The sequence below is a fragment of the Neopsephotus bourkii genome, unplaced genomic scaffold (genome assembly GCF_033783945.1).
Source record: "Neopsephotus bourkii isolate Nb327-2 ecotype Australia unplaced genomic scaffold, CSIRO-AGI_Nbou_v1 NB_234, whole genome shotgun sequence".
Lineage (NCBI taxonomy): Eukaryota > Metazoa > Chordata > Aves > Psittaciformes > Psittacidae > Neopsephotus > Neopsephotus bourkii.
The window spans coordinates 5,274,864-5,295,195 of record NW_026900744.1 but is presented as its reverse complement, the minus strand read 5'-3'; the positions used below and the strand labels follow the sequence as shown (position 1 = coordinate 5,295,195).

The 20,332-nt window shown below is 42.0% G+C and overlaps 2 protein-coding genes across 5 annotated transcripts in view; one reads left to right on the top strand and one right to left on the bottom strand.

Moving 5' to 3' along the window:
- GPBP1L1 (GC-rich promoter binding protein 1 like 1) overlaps window positions 1-15,450 on the bottom strand; it is a 34,605-nt gene extending 19,155 nt beyond the window's left edge. Inside the window, exons 1-2 of one of the 3 annotated variants that reach the window (XM_061344975.1) lie at window positions 15,304-15,404; window positions 12,395-12,481 (exon numbers count right to left, since the gene is read on the bottom strand). The gene's annotated coding sequence lies outside the window, so the exon portion shown is untranslated. Of the gene's footprint in view, window positions 1-12,394; window positions 12,482-15,303 lie in introns of all 3 variants that reach the window. The other 2 variants (XM_061344974.1, XM_061344976.1) reach the window with 2 other exon arrangements.
- Window positions 15,451-15,970: 520 nt separating this feature from the next.
- On the top strand, window positions 15,971-18,239 carry TMEM69 (transmembrane protein 69). Of its 2 annotated transcripts, XM_061344920.1 has the most exons (3): window positions 15,971-16,074; window positions 16,503-16,565; window positions 17,196-18,239. In XM_061344920.1, exons 2-3 carry the CDS (start codon window positions 16,521-16,523, stop codon window positions 17,922-17,924), a joined length of 774 nt encoding a protein of 257 aa, XP_061200904.1. In that variant the 5' UTR covers window positions 15,971-16,074; window positions 16,503-16,520; the 3' UTR covers window positions 17,925-18,239. The 2 variants fall into 2 exon arrangements, with proteins under 2 accessions (XP_061200904.1, XP_061200903.1); XM_061344919.1 differs by lacking the exon at window positions 15,971-16,074 and having other exon boundaries at window positions 16,232-16,565.
- Window positions 18,240-20,332: the final 2,093 nt, after the last annotated feature.

Here is a 20,332-nt window from a genome sequence, read left to right as displayed (position 1 = left end):
AGCAATTTAAAAACCTGCTGCTGAAACACTAATAATACTCTAGGCCACAGGTAGGCTTGGCCATTCCATGTGCCTTATCTCCTCTATGTGCCCACATCATTCCTCACCTGCTCCAATACAGCCAGACTCCCCTTCCAAGAGGCTCATGACAGTCAGTAATACATCCAGTATGCCATTAACTCCTCCACAGTATTTTACTAGCAGCAGAAAAAAGTTTTTCTGCTACAGCCTGTTTTTCCTTGAACCATCTTACCTAACCAGAAGCAAACTCCTGAAAACACCAGATTTCCTCCTGAAACACCAGAAAAGTTACATTACTGTTTTGATGCCATCAGCGGTTTCTCGGGATCCCTTTAGGCATGCCTTTTTATGCCTTTATATTTGACTTATCACCTTGCTTTCTTTGAGTGGGTATGTTTCCATTCTTTGATCAGTTTTGGTAATGCCATTATTTAAGTTTTTAAGACTGTTCTGATTGAGGCTCAATATAAATACACATAAAGAACAGTAAAAGAATCACCACCTTTTCATTCCCTGGGTATAATAAACCCCCTAATTTTCACATACTCTTTTTCTTTCTGAAACTAGATGTTACTGTGTAGTGGATTTGAGAAGGAGAGAAGCATTTCTGCACATAAGCTGTGAGCCATGACAACATTTCTAGATATAGAGCAACAACAAGTCACCCTACAACCCCTACAAACTACCAGCCAAGATGAAGCAAAACCAGAGTGGACATGGCCATACACAATACTGACCTGGGAACTTTCTTAGCATCCCATACCACAAGCTAGTGAGCATCACATGCCGCGAACAGCAAAAGCACTGATATATCAAGGCCTGTTTTTATATAAAAGGGCAATTTTTCAGTGTGAATAGGGACATACTGGAACATCCAGCCTATGAGGAAAGGAGGCTTAGGAGAGACCTTATCACTACATGGCTACAAAGATGATGGAGACTCTCTTTTTACAAGGAGTTACATGGAAAAGATGACAGGTAATGGTTCAAGTTACTCCCATGGAGATCCCAGTTGGATACAAAAGGAAAATTTTTCACAATGAGAACCATCAGCCATTTGGAATCATCTTCCCAGAGAAGTGGCTGACCCCCCCCCCCAGCATTGGATACTTCTAAGATTCAGCTTGACAGGGTATTGGGCCATCTTTTCCAGACTGTGCTTTTGACAGGAAAGGTTGGACAAGATGGTACTGAGGTCCCCTACCAATCTGGTATTCTATGATTCTTTGATCTGCTGCAGACAGAACAGTCTTCCCATCACGCTGAACTTAGCACAGGCACAGAACTCCTTCAGATATGGCAGTCTTAGGCTGCTACCAAATGGTTGAGTAGTAAGTAGATGAAATTGGGAAAAACTCAATGCAGTTGACCATATTCATTACCTTCTGAATAAATATACTGTTCAGAACAAACTGTATAGCAGTTAAGCCATGTCAAACTATTGTCAGAATTCATATAATTTAAGAAGTAGATTTAATGAACCGTAACAACAATTCACAGTGATGTGAAAAAATTGACCTAAACAGAGCCAAGCACACACAGAACTGTTCTCTGGACTTAAGGGTACCTAAATAAATGAATGTCAGAGAATTACTGTTCTGAAGGAGGAACTAGGTCTGAGTACAATGCACAAATAAAACCATCACAAAAAACGTAATACTCAGGTTCCACTTCACAAAAAGGTTCCCAATATCTTTGGAAAAGGTTTGCAAAACATGTGATGCTGCAAGACATCATCTTCTATTTCAGCACAATCAAAACCCAGATGAAACTCTTTGCAAAACTCCAACCATCAATTTAGAAAAGATACCGCAGAAGATTCAGGTCTCCTAACTTGTTATTTGGACATCACTGCTAGTATCAGTGACCAGGATAATTCATCAGGGAGCAGCATCTAACATGCACGTAAACAGTCCAGTGCAGTTTCCAGACATGACATTTTGGACTAACGTCCAAGTCTTGCAAACATCATGCTTGAACAGTTAGCATGAATTAGGCACTGGTGATCAGAAAACTTTACACTTGTTAAAGGAACGACCTCCACATCAACTCAAGCCTTCTAAGCACGTATTTTGATACTTCTATAACCTTTATTCTGAAACAATCTCATCTGTGGGTGTCACAGCTGCTGAGAGGCTTTGCACTGAGGTTGCAGTAAATCAACGCAAGATACCTAAATTAATATCCACACACTTATCCTCAGGTAGTGTACAGAAGGCACACTTCAGCTAGTAGACTCAAAGTAGACTTATGTCTTGAGCCCTTTCAAAGCTGTGTTTCCTGGCATGAGCAAGGTACTGAAGGCTATATGCCAACACAGCCTGTAGCTGTCTCCGTATTTCAGTAGGCATATATACTGCTCTTCAGTCTTCCTGTGCACATACTGTCACAAAAAGAACGAGGTATGTGACATTAAAATGCAATATTTTTTCTGTTACATGAAACACTGAAATGATACTACTACTGAAACACTTCAGAATCCAGGCTTAGCCCACATGCTCAACTTTACAGCCTCCTCACAAACACACTCTGAATCCTGTCCAACATGACACCTTCAACCTACCTAAGACCACTTTCATAACCTACCATACTCCTGACAACAGCAGTATCACAAAATCATAATGGGCAAGAGTTGAAGTCTCTCAGTTACCTTCTCCAACAGCAACCTACAGTAAGTTCTTAAGAAAAAAAGAAAGAGCGTGAACAAAAGTGAATAGCACTGGGGCTCCCAGGATACTTGCTCAGACATTTATGTATGACTGTTTATTAGCAGTCAGTGCTTCTACATAAATCTGTTCAATTGTTTTGTATTTAGACACATGCAGAGAGGTTGGAGCTAGACCATCTTAAGGTCCTTTCCAACCCTCATTATTCTATGATTCTATGATGTATACATTTTTGCATCCCAAATGAGAGGGGGCACAGTTTACTTGTGCTTTGTGTAAAAGTCAATTTGTGGTTGTAAAAATGTCAGCCTCAATTCAATCAAATGTTTTCTTGTGCCCAACAACATTCTAGTCATTTTGTTTTTACAATACTCATGATTGTATACATGATATATGTACTCACTGAGTCATCCCTCTTCCAGGCTAAATCAGACTATTTTGTGGAAGCTTTCTGAACCACCCTTATGAGTCTTCACAGTATGTTTTAGATATAACATCACCAAATCTGCATAAAGTGTTCAAGATTTGGGAGAATGGCCAATTTATGCAGTGGTAAAATTGTGCAATTTTTAACCCTGCTTCTTAATATTTAACATAGTTTCTTGTTTGTTTTGTTATTACTACACAGAACCGAAATGGCCTTTGCCAACTACTCAATAATGAATGGAGCAAAGAGATTCCTCAAAATACAGATGGGTGTCTGCTTTTCTCTGGTCACACACATGAACACGTGTGTGTAAATACACTTTCCCTGAAGGCAAAGTTCCCAGTTCTTCTCATGTTGCATTTACAGTTCAGTCAAACTGGTCTCTGCTTCGTTATGGAAAACAGCAAGGACAAAGATCATCTCCAGTAGCCACTCCCGATTCCAGGAAAAAAAAAGGCAAATGAAAATGCTTGGCAATGCAAATTTAATTCATTTTGTCTTTCCTTTTAAATGGATTCAAGTTTGAATTATTTCTGGAAAGACAATTCAGAAAAAGAGAAAATAATAATAGTATCACTAAATGAGATGCTCTCTGAAGGCATCCTTTCAGACACCTCCTTTCAGAACAACGAAATCTGCATTAATGAGCTTTGGTGAAGAAAAAAAGGTTGTCTGTCACTACCCCCAAAACATTCTTTCACTGATCAAAATTAAGAAGTCTTTTGAGAGTAATATAAGCATGTAAAAAGTTAAAACTCTGTATTAGCACTTGGGTTCCACTTGCTAACAGTTCTAATTAACCTTTAAAGAAAATAATTTCAATTATCAAGTTTTCCATGTTGCATTAGAAGTGTTTTAACTGTTATTTCAGAGCAACCTCTTTTTCCTAAGTTTTTGTTGTTACAAAAGTACTTTTTTCCCCTTGGCACGTGCTTAAATTTCATATCTAAATATCCCTCACCGTGCCATTCAACATACAAGAAGTGATACTTATCACAGAGACAAACAAGTTAAAATTGTCAGGTAATCTTTTATATTGCCAGACTTCATTGTGTATTCATCTAAACGAACATTAGAAACTGACACGAGAATGGAAGGAACATACAATCATATTCAATTTAAAGAAGAGACGCAGACCACAGTAAGGAAACATACGTAGTACAAGGAAAAAAGTCCCCATTCTCCCATACACAATTCATAAAGAGTTCTGGCTGTGTTGCAGTTGAATATAGTTGCTCAGTTGTTTTAATCTTTCTGTTAACTTTAATTTCTACTCTAAACCATGAGTTTCTAAAGCCTGGATTCTCATGCTGAGGTATCCAGATGTGCCTGGCACTAGGAACCACTGAGGTATTCAATATATATATATGTATCGAATACTTATACTATTATAGTATATTATATTATACTATGCTGACCAAAATGTGACCAGAGACAAGCTAATCAAAAGCCACTGGGCTATGAAATCACTCCTTAGAAACAGATCAAGATGTTTCAAAAGTCCTAAGAAAGCACACAGATGAGCTTTGTAAGCAGTACATTTTTCCCACTACCTTCTCTTCCATCTTCTGCCTTGGTCTACAAACTGGAAAAGCCCAATGGGAAGCAAAATCTGCCCTGAGTTACAAGATCGCCTGCAACACTGTGCTGTTCCAGCACACCAGCTCTCAGAGAATACCTGGAACCAGGGCTTCTAACCTTTGCTCACATTACATACTGCAGTGCACATTTCTGAACCAGGCAGGTTTTACTGCATGCTTTTTCTGCTTCGCCGTACCCTGCAAGCCTCCTCAGGTCCCTTCAATCCTGCTGTCTACCTAGAATCCTATTAATTACAGCTGCTAGTTCCATGTCTCCTCCCCTGCAACAACAAATCACAAAGATGAGGAAGCTCTAGCAGAAAACCATCACAAAAGTAAACTTGTACCCTTCATTATACATTTATCAATCCAGATAACAGCAGCTATAAAAGGTCACGAGGACAACATCTGTCTATCCCTGCCACAATTTCAGTTCACTTCGCTGCATTTCTATGTATTACTCTGAATAGAACATGTTTACTTAAAAAAAAAAAAAAAAAGACTTGTTTTTCTAGCTGGCCAATTCAATTGGGATTTCAATAATATTCCTAAAGATCAGATGTCAGCTGGGTTGCAAAAGCATTCAGAAAAATTAGTGAACAATTTAATGGATGCATAAGGCAGAACAGAATTTACTTCCCTCATCAGTTTTCTTTCTGTGCAGCTCTTCCAAAGTTATTTAATCAAGCAGATATGCCTAAACATACACAACAGACATTTTCACTTAGCTACTCTTCAGAGTAAATAGAGTTGCCATATAATAGGTGTATGTTAGTTTATGATAAAGAATTAACAACACATATATTTACTAAAATATGATCTTTTTCTCACAACTTTTGATTCATCCAGCACATTCACAGAAATAGGGAGTCACAGTCCAGAGCACAACCTAGGAAGAGTCAAAAGCACACTACCGATTTCCTTAAGGATAGCAAAAAGCCACACATGAAATCTCATTATCCTGTTTTCCAAAAAAAGCAGAATGCTGCTTGGCCTTACTATTATTAGAAACATTTTATTGAATAAGATAATCATATTTGGGTGCACAGCCCTGTTAAAACAATGTAATTATAAACCCTGCTTTAACCTTGAATGCATTATTAGGCCTTACTATAAAAGACACAAGTGCAGCTTTACTAGCTTAATAGCTGTCATAACCGGTAAGCTACATCATCTCAAGTTGAGATCATTTACTTGCAGTTCACCTATATAAAGTACTTACAAAACAAACTTACTTCTGTTTTGCTTTCAACTCCCATTAGTACAGTTGTCTAGACACACCTTCAGCCTGTCTACATTGAAATACAGCTACCTTTTAAGAGGACAAATGTAGCTGTTCCAGAACGGCACGCACAACTGGTAGTGCTCACACACCTGAGGTATTGTGCACCAGAATAACTACCACATAGATCTGCCATCATTATTTGTTTCTTTCCATTATATCACACAGTCAGACCCCCAAAAGGGTTACCTGAATAAAAAGGACACTTTTACCAATTAAAAATACTGCAGAAAACACTGTTTAAATTGTATGTGCAGCTAAAAATGCAAAGCATCACTCACATCAGATTTTCTAACGTTCTGGAAACATGAACCCATTAAAACACTAAACGATGGATTAAAATGTTGATCATGTACCTAACCAAAATCTCCCCAGATACAGATATTAAAAGTTCTTGTGAAAACCAGCTATTACTGACAGATTAACACCTTGTTTTTCAAGTTTAAAGCAAACAAATCTGTCTTGCAGAATCATCAAAACTGTTTTGTGTTCTAGAAACAACACTGCAAATCTATATATTCCAAGATGAAAACGTGCCAGCAGCTTGTCCATACAAAAGTTTTTCCAGGCTGGGAGTGGGGAAATTCGTATTAACTGTTATGTATCTGATCATTTTGCAAAGCAGATGACTAACTTGAATAAACTGAAAGTAAGTTAAGAAAGGACCATATACATAAGAAAGGCATGTCTACACCCTAAACCCATTTTCTCTAGTGCCTCGCAGAACGCTCCTTCACAAACAACCTTGCCGTTTACCTACTGACTTTCAACTTCTCTAAGGTCACACTGACCAAATCTTACCTCCTTCAAAATTTCTGGAACAAATACATGCACACAGCCATGCGGCTTGCAAAGCCCAGTCTTGTGAATACACACTGAGATCCAGAACACACTTTTATCCAGTGGGTAAAGAGAGAGTATTTTTCTTAACAACAATCAAAGATACAAGGGCATACGAGAGTCACATACCAAATCACCAAGGACAGTGACTTCTAGGACTGCAATGTAGGAAAGACTTCACGGAATTGGAAAACACCATTGACAACAATGTCACTTTAAGCAATACTACTGACTGACTGATTCCTGCCCTTCCAGCCCCAGATGATCCAAATGTTTGCCAGCAAGGTCACCACTACATCACTACTGGGTCAACAGTACTGGGTGCACTGAGGGGACCACAGAACCCAAAGCAGCAAGCTTCCCTTTGGAAGCAAGGTGTATTAAACACAAAAGCCCAAAGCACATTTTGGAAAAAGCAGCATTTGTGGAACCTGTGCACAAGCCTGTGTAAGATGATAAGGCTCTGACCCTTAGCCAGCTAGTGTGATACACTGCAACTGAACCGTTCCAGTGGGTTTTGAGTTTACTCTGAGTACTAAGATAGGACCATTTTAAATATGTAAAACCTAAAAGTCTCAATTCCTTATAAGCACAGAATGGGGACACCACAGACTTCCTAGCTATTATGCCTACCAATAATTATTCCTGGCTATTTTATGCTCTGCAGTCATTAGCAGTACTGTCATCCCTTACACCTCTCTCCTATGCCACTTAAAATTCCACTTGCCTCCAATGCCCCTTTAACAGTCTTTAGTACTGTTTATGTTAGAGAACTGCAGTATTTACCTGAAATATTAAAATCTGCTCACTACTCTGCCTACTGCAGGGACTAAGGTTCCAGGGATTGTACACATCTCTATTAAACAAGTGTATCTGTTGACATTACTGATACAAAACAAAGAAACACATTTTAAAAAGTATTAGGCTTTAAATGTGAACAATGTTCTGAACTTTCAACCAGCTTTAGCATTTTATTAAATAAAGTATTTTAAATCTGGAGAAGGTATTCTGCTAATTTTAATCAAATCCAAAGGTCTTTTCAGGTCTTGAAGGGAACAAAATCAAACATCTAATTTGTAATGCACTTTGATCTACAGACCTTTTGAAAGTATCTGAAGTCAAGCTCCAAGGCTGTTCTGCTCTGAACCTTACAAAGCACACCACCTTGTCATGGATGCCTTTAAAGGTACCATCATCCCCAAAACCTCAGGACAGAATGAGTGAAATAGCAATGAAGAACCCATCTGTATGGTCTGCCCAAAGCATTAATGAACCAAGTCACTTCTGCTCAGTAACGTATGCCAGGATAATGTTCCCCATCATAAGGAAAGAATTGCAAATATGTAATTACTGGTTTATCCCCGCTGCATGCTACATACCTCCTGCCTACCTGTCTTCCAGAGGTGTAGACAGAGCCTAAAGAGAAGTGAAGTAAGTAGTTCTCCAGTACCTTAAAAAAAACCCCAAACTATGAGATGGGTGTTTCCCACTAAGGGTATTTTATAAGCCAGTATTTTACAAGGGTTACTATCACTACTATAGCACATTTACATTTAAATTTATTCCATTTGGAGCTGAGAAAAACATATTTCCTTTGGAAAAGAGCATCAAATGCTCCAGACTATTTATCAAATATTTGTGTTGAGGCAAGAGACTATAAATCAAGTACAGGGAAGTACAGATCTGCATTCCAGATGAAGGATAAGAGAAGGCCTGTCACTTGCGAAGAGGAGAGTCAACGAACTCAATATAGAAAGACACTAAGCAATAAAGAGACCATTCTCCTAAACAGTATTATAGTAATCCTTCCCCTTGATACCACCACCGCAGCCCTACAAGACCAGTCCTACAAACTGGGAAGGGCAGTACATTCCAGTTGTAGGTACTTTCCACCCAAAACAACAGGCTAAGACTGGGGGCCTGAGCATACCCCCTCTGCCCCTCCCTCCACTTGGATTATTTCCAACCCATTTTACCTCAAGACCAGGACAATAAGAACAAACTCCACATTTATTTTGTCTGTGACTAGGACACGACAAAGACATGTTCACTCAGCACTTTTCAGCATGTGTACAACACCTGTGTTACAGTTTGCAAAGTTTCCACTGCCTGCTATGTTTTCATTCCACTAGCTTAACATTTTCAGCACTTTCTCTAATGGATAAAGTATTATCAAACATCAGTGCAGAAAAGTAATGCAAGACAATTCAGTTTTAAACATGTCCTATAAACATAAAATAAATTGCACAAATAAATATTCCACTTGTTTTGTCTTGGCTTAAAAACCAAATGAAAAGGGAATAAGCGATCCCTAATCCTGTGATCTGATGACTTGCTGCAGCTGGCAGATATATTCTTATTGGATGGTCATAGTTTTCCTGGAGCTTCCTCTGTGATCTTGTCTGTGAAACTCTTAAGAGATCTTACAGAGAATATTCTGTGCAGGCTAAGAGTTAAACAACATCATCCTCCTATCCTGTGTCCTACAATAAGCTAGGGTGAAATCTTCAAGGTTGCATAGTTCATCTCCTTCTCCTGAGATCTAAAACACTTCAGCTCTACCCTTACCCATAACATCTCTTTGAAAACAAACTAAGCAATGCCCTCCTCCACCAATGTGTAGTGATCTTCAGGCTGTAGGAGCCCAAACATTAATGCAAAGATGTCTCAAAAAGTATCAGGAAAATGAGCCTGTTATCAGCAGAGTGGAATTCATTATGCAGCTATTCATACCTCCACTGGAATATTTTTGGGGGAGCTGTAAATCAAAAGAGATTATTAGCATACCACATTCTCCAGCGTATCTCTACAATCTGTTTTGGTTATTCTTACAGCTTGAAAGCCTGTCCCTGTACCTAATGCCTAACCTAAATACACGCTGCAGTTTCAACCCATAACTTATTTTATTCATGACAGATATGGCAAGCTGACTAACCTCTCTTTGCAGATACCTTTTAAGACATCTTTTCTCCAGACCAGTACTTCAGTATTCCCTGCCTGAAAGGCAATGTCAGCAGGAGGGGGTCATGGGGTAAGCCTCTTAGACCACCCTGTATTCCAGCACAATTTGGCAGCAGAAACAGTATATAATAACATATTCTGGGATCAAATATAGTCTGTTTAAAAAAACCAAACAAAACAAACCAAACACCCACCACCACCACTCCAATCTTACTGCTGAAGCTCCAAACTTTTAAGTTCAAAGCACTGATGATGAAAAAGGTGATGTGATCCACCTACCAAGCATGACAGCTTGCAGGCTGTGACAGGATGTCAGAGCTGGCTCCCAGTTATACCCACAGGTAACTTTTTTAAGCTGCTTTGTAGATCACCTGCTGATGTCTGATGAAAATACAAGTTGTATAAAGCCATTCCTGAGCTAAACATTCCCTCCCTTCCCCCCCCAATCCTCGCTCAGGATTTCTTTTACAGACTTAGTTATCTTCTTTACAGATCTTGTTACTCAGACATAAGTTTCCCAAAGTATGACGGTATCACAAACTGAACAAGATGCTTTCAGCTGAAGACCTAACACTCCTCAGCAGATAGGTTTTATAACTGCTCTATACCTTATTTACAATGCTCTTATAAGTTCCAGTATGACAAATGAAATCTTCATGACAGTGATGCTGCTGACTCGTGACAATTTAGGAACCACTACAACCCCTCTGTACTCTCCCACAGAAGTGCTGCGTAGCCAGCTGTTACTTGTCCACATAATGCAATATTCCTAAGCATAGTAATTTGAACCCATTTACAGCAAAATGGCTAAAATCAATGCTATTGATTTCAGGCCATTTCTTGAATTTGTCAAGATCGTATCATCTGTGTGTTCAGCATTATTTCAACATAGAGAAGTGAAAACACAGAACAGTACATGAACCAGGACAGGCCCCCTGATGTGAACACTCTTCCTTTGAACGTATCTAAGTCCTGCCTTTTGCTGGATGTTATGAGGGGAAGCACTCCTCAACTCTTTTCAGTATTCTGGAACTTTTCCTACTCCCACGGGCTGTCAGTTCCCTAAATACTGTAGGATACATTCCATAAGGCCCAGCCAACCTGAAGACATTAAAGTCATTATTAACCTGTTTCTCTACTTTAAATAGAGTTCAAAGTAAATGAAAAGACAGTTTGCCCAAACTAATAGTAAAAGCTCGCAGCACATATAACATTTTCAGGGTGAGAGAGTTTCCTTGTTGAGTTTTTTAAGATTAGCATCTAAGGTCTTTTTAGACCATCTCACTTGGATCCTGATAAATTGCTTAACGATAGATGACACATTGGAACACAGTGGCAAAACACTCCTTTCTGCTGAAAGGCTGGAGACCTATAGGAACCTTTACTGTACAAATCCACCAGCAACTTTGTGAATATTAATACTTTATGCACCCAGAATAATACCACGTACCTCTGTGGCAGACTCAGTCCTTTATTTACAAGGTAATTGTTCGTCACAAACTGATGATGACAAATTACAAGACAGTGATGATCATTGCCACATGCTTCGTATGTTGCAACTATGCTATGAGGGTCACAGAGATACCCAGGAGAGTAGACCCTGCCACACTGAACCCCCATCCCTGCTGCCAGTCATTCTTGGCCATACCACCATTCACCCTTACATTTACCTGAACCTAGAACAGACACTGAAATAAAAGTGCTCCAAAGGAAATGAATTTAAAATTCTACATTTTTTCCTGTATTGGGAAAGGGGGGGTTCCTAAAATCAGTGACATGCATTTAGACAACATTATACGCCACCAGAACCCTCCCCCACTTTTGCTTATTAACAGCCACCAACATCACACTATGAAGCTATGATACTCCTTCCAGGGTGGAAGTTAACACTATGAAAACACTGAAGTGATAACAAAATTCAAGGAGAGGAAAAAACAAAACAGAGAAAGAAAACAAAAAAGACACTAGCATTTTTGCTAGAATGACTGTAAATCCTGGAACTTCAGTAGCTTCCAGTGAACTCTCTTGTGTACAACAGTCCCTGAGGCACAAGGTCATACTCTGCAAAATATTTGTTTCTGAGCATCATTTATTGCAGAAAACCTCAAGATATTGTTTGGATACACTGGTTCAAAGGGTTTTTGTTAAGGCAGACCTTGGAAGTGGAACTATTTCAGCTTAGTCATTTCACTGAACTGCATACAACAACAGTTTGTAAAGCCTTTCTGCTGGTTTATTTACAGAAAGGTCTGAAAAACATGAAGTGTTAAAATTCTTCATCTGATGTTTTGGAAGGGCAGGTAAAGAAGGCAGGAGCTGCAATTGTTGAGCAGATTTTAATCAAGAAATTCCAGTTTGCAATGGGACAGCCTGATCACTAATATGTATGATTAATTTAACCAATGTGCTTCCCTTCCCACTTATTGTCATGCTAATGGCCTTCACTAACCTAGAATTTTAGGTCTGCAGAGTGTTTGTACATACACGTATGGGGAGGTGGATATTTGGACACTATCAATCTCTTCCTAAATCCCCTCCCAAAAATGTAAGTTTATCTTCTGACCATACAGTAACTCATTAAAGTTTGGCACATTTTCACAGGAACATATTAACTTACAGAACACAAGTTAAACAACATCCTGGCATTCATGGAGTATTCTAAGCGGGACCATGTTTCTGCCAACTTCACTGGTTTTCATCAAATCTGACAAGCAAAGAGAACACACACTTCAATGACTCTTACTGAAACAAAGGCCACATACGATTTACTTCGTATCCTGGTCACTATATAAGTGGCAGTAAAATGTCTACTTAGACTGCTAGAACAAAAAACTAGAAGAAAACCTAAACCCCTCCTGCCTCTACAAACACATTAACATAAACTTAAAAATCCCAAACACACTTCTCAATACACATACTACCCCACCAACTGCAAAACTCAGTAAATATGACCTTTCCTTGGATAACTTATAGCAACTGTCCTCCTGTGGCTGTGTTTTCACAAAGCCCTAAGAAAGAGCTGTATCCAGGCAAGAGCAGCCAGCACTTTACTGAAGAGAGGTGCTTTATGTTTTAGCTCTACTGAACAGTCACAGCCCTTTTCCAATCTGTTCATACAGATGAATAAAGCACACTCTGAAGTGTACTTCACAACTATGTCAATTCAGCAGCTACACAACTAACTTCAAACATCTTGCAACACTGAACTCAAATTAAAAGCAACTTTTAATTCTTGAGCCAATAGTTTTTGATCACTTGGGTAAAGCCAAGAACTACGTTATCTGACACCCACACTCTTGAGGAAATTCACAGATCCAACCGCAGTATTTTTCTGTATTAAAAACAAGTAGCCCACAATTCTTGAAATACTTTTTTTTGCATCTCATGAAAATGCTAGCAAAGATTATTTTTCCGTCGTGACTTAATCTCCTAATTTAAAACAGGAATGTCAAGAGGCAGTGACACCATGGACAAAGCAGCCACATCTGAGACAAGGTACACATACCCCGCAAAATGTTCTTCAAAGTAAAGTATTTTCCCTAACAATCAAAGTGTGCACTTGCACTCGATTTGTTACGTATCACATCTGCATTCGGCTAATCCGACTTCTGAGACAGCAGCAGAAAAAACGGGACCTTTTTTTCTTTTAAATGCCATCTGTTCCTTGCATATTTTCACTTTAAGTCTTAGTATATCTGCAATGGAAACTTCTGTGTCATATAGGATTCAGACTACAACCCAGAGATGAATACAAAACACAGAGGCTGCACTTCCCTATAAATAAGAAGCAAAAAAAAAACACAAAGGAAAAAACAAACCCAAAGAGGGAAGTAGCATCTGAAAGTTTTCTGTTCCAAATACAAAACTTGAAACAAGCTCTTCTTAAGGTACGTTTCTCTAGAAACGATCAGAAAAAATGTGATAGTAAAACCTGCACTTAAACCTGGTGATTTTACTTCCTCCTGCTACTGCCCTATACCCATTTCCTTCCCAAACCAGAGACTGTAAGTTCAAAATACAGGTCTCCACATGGATGAGCACGAGGAACCTTTTCACTGAAATACCAGCCGTATCCACTCACAAAGTAACATTTGCATAAGCTTTTTTCGTAACCACCTAACATTTTTATAGAAGCAACGTCAACTCCACAGCAAACTCAACTCTGATGTCTTTGCAATTACCTGTTTTCTTGCCTCCATCCCACCCTCTTGCTCTTTGCATACTTCACTCATTTGCTTGCAACGTTTCAGAGTATATCAATATTACTAACACTCGTGTCACTCCGACCTCGGGGGCGGGGAAAGCAAGGCCGACTTACCTGGCCATGTTAATAATCAGTCTGTATTTTTAAGCAATGCTCTTGCACGAATCCACCACTACTTACAAGGATTTAAATAGCGACTGTTCCTCTAAAGCTGTTTAAAAACTTGTAAGTTGTGAAGACGCCCACTAACCGCTCTAAAATCGTTCCAAAACAGCTTATTACTAAACCGAAGTGAATTCAAAGTCTTAAACGCATCTTTGTAACGCTAGGTGCGAACACAGCTGTCCCGATCCAGTCCAGCCACAGCCGCACGCAAAACCGTAGGCCAACAGGACGTAAATCACACCGGATACACAGAAATAACTTTCACGACGAAAGAAAAAGCCACCTCACGCTCACGCCAAGCGCTGCTTTGCTGTGCACAGGTAACGAAGGCGCCTGACAAGTTTCCCGGTCGCCGTTTGCCTTGGCCCCGGCCGAGCGGGGCTCGGCTGCCCGCAGCACACGTGTCACCGCTCGGCGCCTGCCGGAAAGCGCGGCCGTGAACCCCGCAGAGCCGGAGGGAAACGGCCCGAGCCAGCGCGGATCCTCCGCTTTCGTTTCCAGCTCGCAATCAAAACAGCCTCGGCGCCTCACCCGCGAACGCTCCACCCGCCCCGGGGCCGCGGAGCAGGAAGCCCCGGCCTGGCCCCCCCCAACCGCCCTCCGAGGACTTCACCCTGCCGCCCCGGCGAAACGCGGCGTTCCGGCCCGTCCTTCCGCCACCTCCCCTCCTCCTCCTCCGTCCCCACCGACCGGCCAGCTCGATGACAGGACAAGGCTAAACTCCGGGCGAGAGCCAGCAGGGCCGCGGCAGCGCCCAGGCCATGTCCAGAGCTCCGAACTTTCCGGCTAAGCAGGAAACAATAAACGACGGAGCCTCGGCCCCAACCGCCCTCCCCCGGCCAGGCGGCCCTGCCCCGCAGGGAGCCCCTCGCCGCCGCATTCGGGACTGGGTTCCCCACGGGACCACAGAAGGACGCGAGGATGGGAGCGCGCCGGGATGAGAGCGGAGGGATTCCCCTTCCCCTTCCACCCCCCCCCAACGGCGGCCGCACCGCCCGCCGCCAACCGCCAGCGGGGTCCCGGCCTGGCGGGAGGCCGATCCCGGACCGTTCCGAAGCTGCAAAGCAGACGGGAGGTGACAGGCGGGGTCCCGGGGTGGCTGCCGATGGGGAGGCGCGGCGGGGAGGCGGAAGGAGGGGTGTGGGAGCCGCACTCACCGGCCAGGCCCCTCTCGCTGCCTCCTGCGGCCCCAGAACCATAACAAAGCTCTGCCCAAAATGGCTGCCCGGCCCTGCCCGGCCGGGGGCCGGAGGGGGCGGGGCCTACACGCGCGCGGGGCGGGGCCGAGGAGGCGGAAGGGACACGCCCCCACGCCTCCTCCCCGGCTCCCTCGGCGGCCACGCGGAGCGCTCCCGACACCCGCCCTACCGCTCAGAGAGGCAACGCACACGGGGCCTCATGGTCCGCCGGATGTTACCGGAGACTACATGTCCCAGAAGGCCGTGCGCCCCACCTGCCGCGAAGATCGTCCTGCTGCTCTGCCGCGGGGCACGCTGGGAGTTGTAGTCCGTTTTGCGTGAGTTCCGAAGCCTGAAAAGCAGGCGCAGCCCCCCCCGTAGCTATTCCGGGGCCCTTCTCGCCCCTCGGGCAACCCCGTCGTAGTCCTTGGGGCTCAGTAGCACGAGAAGGAGCGCTTTGCTGTTCCCGGCCCATTTCCCCGGTCCGCCGGAACAATATACGGGCCTCGCCTGTTCCCGCCCGGACTCGCACCGCTGTACGCCGGGCTCCCAGCAGAGCGCTTCCGGGGGCAGCGGAAGCTGCCGCTACGAGGGCCGAGGGGCAACGCTGGCTGGGGAGGCCGCGGGCGGGAGCCGGTGGGTACTGCCGTGGTCACAGCCGGTGCCTGGCCGGCTACAGCCCGCTTCTGCCGAGCAGCAGCATCGAGAACGGGGAAGTGAAGTCCGCGGGTGAGCTGCTCGCCTTTCCCGGTTAGTGCTGCAGCCCCCTGCAGGCAGCTCGCCCGCAGCCTGGGGTGAGACGAAGCTTCCACTCGTTAGTGGTTAAGGATAATTTTTTTCCACGTGGGGGGAATTGGCCGTTTATCAGCTGTGTGTAGCTATTTACCCCGTCAGGAGAGGATCCTAAACGGGAGCCATCTCCACTTCCAGCTTTTGAACTAGAAATTGTTATTGTAACAGTTATCCCAATTTTAGGATTTTAGTTTATAGAGCTACCTGAAGCTAAATATCCTATAGCGGACAAATAAGGGTTGAGCACATACAGTACTTATCTTCAAATATACATCTATGCGTCTTGCATCTGATAAACAAGTCTAGACTGTAACTTAACTTGAGGTGTATGACTAACTCAGCTATTCATCAGTTTCAGACCACCTGTCCTGAATTTTCTGTTTTAGGGCCTTGATAAAGCAAACATGTTTCCTCTCATACAACGATGCTGCTTCCACACACCTTTCAAAGTAAGTTTCTGAGGCCTTTTTTTTTGTTTTCTGCTCTTTTTTTGTTGTTTTTTTAATTAAAATAACAAAAAGTATGACCAGAACACTGGCAAAAACCAAAGTGAATTGTAAGTTGGAGTGGCCCCATGTTGATTTATCACTGAGCCTTTCTGAGAGATTTCCTAGTTTGTGCAGCAGCTTTGAGCCAAAACTAAGATATTTATTTTATAGCTTAAAGGTCTTTTCCCTCTCTCTTTTCAGTAGAATAGCAAGGAGATAGTAACTAGTTTCTGGGGTGATCTTATCCTACTTCTGTAATCATAGCATTCCTTTTTAGAGTAGAATATAACTTAAAAATGGCTAAAGAATGCATGGGTGAATGGGAGTATAGGTGGATACACAAACCTCTTGTAGTGAGTAAGGTTTGCTTGCTCACTATGCAGAGTCTAATTGCTCTTCATCAGCTAGCTTGTGAAAACTGTATCAGCATAATTAATGAAGTTAGAACCACCTCAAAACCCAGAGGATAGGCAGCTGTTACGGGTCCTGACTTGGAAAACTGCTTGGTACATTATTTTGTAGATAGTTTACGTATGTGTAGATCCATAAGACTACATTGTAAGATGTTCAGAATGAGTTTTATACTTGCAGCTCCAGAAGTTAACTGCTCCCAAGCTACTGCTTTATGGAAAGAATAAGACAACTTGCTCTTCTCTTGGCCTCCGGCTGCAGCGAGATATGTGTCCTCTCTCAAGATCTCCACACCTCAGCATAGCATCGGTATATGCAACCAAGCTTCAGGGTCTTCACACCTCTGTCCCGTTCTTCAAGAAGAAAGCCCCCAGAGAATATGAGATGAAAGCCCCTGGTGTCTTGAAACGAAGTATGGAATCACTAAAGGATTCTCCCAAGCCAGCCCTCTACTTAAGCCTTGGAGCGCTGATTCCTTTTGTTTCTATACCTCTGTCAATGGCCATCCAAGGGACCTACTACCCAGAGCTGGCATTTGCTCATATTATGTATGGTGCTGTGACAGTCTCTTTCCTAGGAGGGATGAGGTGGGGGTTCGCTCTCCCAGAAAACAGCCCGGCCAAGCCAGACTGGCTGAACCTGGCTAACAGTACCATTCCTCCTATCTTTGCCTGTCAAGCCTTGCTCTTTAAAGATGTCACTCAAGGTGCAGTAATGCTAGTAATGGCCTTGGGGATAGCACTGCATTATGATGTTTCCCTTCTTCCTACTTATCCTAGATGGTTTAAAGTACTGAGGGTAGTGGGAACACTGGTGATGGTATTCTCACTGTTAGCTACTGCATTACTGAAGACTATCTCAGAGATAGAGCAAAGTAACAGCAGAAATGAATGGCAGAGCAGAAAATAATAGATCAACAGGAAAAAAATCTATTTATCTGCCAGTAAGGGATTTTTATCGAGCTCCAGAAGAAGTAAAGACTTGTGCTTGGAAGTTATAAGATGGCAGGGATCATGTGCTTATTCATGAAGCAAACAACTTGGCTAGTTTAGGAGGAAAGGATTGTAAATAGCAATGTTTTCCAAGGCAGGCATGAGTCTGTCCTATTTGTAGAACAAAGTATCACTCTTGAGTGAGATGCTGCTGAAGTTAAAATGGAGATTCAAATGACCTGGGTATGAATTGCTCTATGCTGAATCATTAAAGTATCTGGTGTAACTATAATGCATGATAATATTCTGTGGTGGGGAAAAAACTGTAGTCATGCACAGTAATGAGGTGAAAGTTCTAGTTTAGTGTTTAAAGAAGCAGCAGAGAATTATGCAAAAGTACATACATGTTCAATTCCTGTGTTGTGGAACAAAACTCTCTTGTTTCAACTGAGAAAGTGCTGAAATTGCTATGTGATTAAGTGCTAGTCAGGCAAGAAAAGATAGCCAAAGTCCATTGGCAGGGGCAAGGTAAGGTGGAACTCACCTTGTCATCCAGGTGCTGTAATGGACTGGGGACAGCTAGAATCATAGAATGGTTTGGGTTGGAAGGGTCCTTAAAGGTCACCTTGTTCCACCTGCCTGCCATGGGCAGGGACACCTTCCACTTGATCAAGTTGCTCAAAGCCCTGTCCAACCTGGCCTTGAACACTGCCAGGAATGGGGCAGCCACAGCTTCTCTGGGCACCCTGTTTGTCTCAGAGCAAGCGGAAGTGGACTTGTAGCCTGCAAGCCCTCCATGATGAGCCAATTACTGAAAACACTGCAGAAGCATATGCTTTTTATACTTAAGTCTCCTAAAACATCATTTAGGGGGATGAAGACAAAGCTTAAGTCACTCGGATTTTCTTTTCTAGACTCAGCTATTTTAAGAAACTTATGAAATTTTATGTCAGCATGTTTACTGTTGGCTTTTTAAGTATTCTTTATGTACAGTGTAAGTTGCAAGAAAGAAACCTGAAAAGTGACATCCGCCTGCAGTCTTAGGACAAATTTAGATACTCCTCATCATTTTCTTAATGCAGTATTCTTCACTGTTGCTGTATACAGAGTAAAGCACTTAAAATTTGTATCTATTCTTTTTGCAAAGAACAGATGCTGAAGAAAGACCTGTTTATCTTGAAGGGAGCCATCTTTATGGTATTGCTGAAATAGCAGCTATATACATGAGCCTCTTAACTTCAGCAACGTGTTAACTTCTACATGTTAACAGCATCATAGGTGTGAAACAGTGATGTATTTCAGCACTCTGAATATAAAGGAAGTAAAACTGAGTTTGTGAATGAAAACAGTTCTAGTCTTTCTTACTTAGACATGGTGGTTTTTTAAGACAGTGGTCTTCTTTGGACCTACCTTTGACTTAATTCAGGGAAAGAGGTAGAGAGTATCAGAGAACATAACCAAATTCAAAGTTTCATTCAAGCATGATGGAATCACCTATAAAAATGGAGAAGGTGACTTCATACAATAGCAGACTCCCTTAAGCTCCACTGATCCAAGAAGTTTGTGGGTAGGGATCAGAAGTGAACTCCTAGTTCCCGAACAAATAAAATACAGCTAAAGTCATGTTCCTCAAATAGTTCAATGAGGGATCCTGAAAGTAAAGAAGAAAGCCTGTAAGATACGACCTATATCATTTAATCCTAGAGCAGGCTGCAGAGTTGACAAGGCAGCCAGGCTTCCAAGAAATAGGAGTGATTTTATACTAAGAGGAGAAATACATGTCTATTTTACTACTACTGTGTTACTTGCAACTTTCAAATAGTCCACATCTATAAACGGTCTCCTAGTGTCCCACAAGGAAATAGGATTTCCAGTAAAAAAACCGACCTATTACATGAAAGTGGCAGTAACAGGAAACCACCCTACTAAAGAGCATTCCACAGTCAGTTCTGAAAATGCACTTTTATTATGAAAAGCTATTTAAAACAAGTTTAAATTTGGAAAAAAAATACGAGAGAATAGACTTTAGTTCACACACGTAAGAAATCTTTGAAGTAAAAGCACACACAAGATTCTAGAACCATCAGAAAAATAAATGTTCCATCATCCAGCATGTCAGTCTGGCAATCTCCCAACCCTGTGTTAGAATGTAAGACCAAGATTCTTATAGTACCTGCAACGCTCACCTTGAAGGACTTTATTCATGTATTTATTTGTTAATTTTACAGAGGGGATATTGACCTAGACAGCATGAATGCTCCTTTGTCTACACAGTGCAGGCTTCCTGTTTTGTGACATTCCAGTTGTGGTTTTGTATTCTAGGATAACACTATCAAAGTTCAAGCAGCCTTATTTCAGACTCCATTCAAATCATCCACAGTTGTG

Excerpts from the sequence above, each read along its gene's own strand:
- TMEM69 (XM_061344920.1), top strand. The coding sequence starts at position 16,521 with ATGTTTCCTCTCATACAACGATGCTGCTTCCACACACCTTTCAAA. Across the intron at positions 16,566-17,195 it reads GCTTCCACACACCTTTCAAA|CTCCAGAAGTTAACTGCTCC; the intron begins GTAAGTTTCTGA and ends TTATACTTGCAG.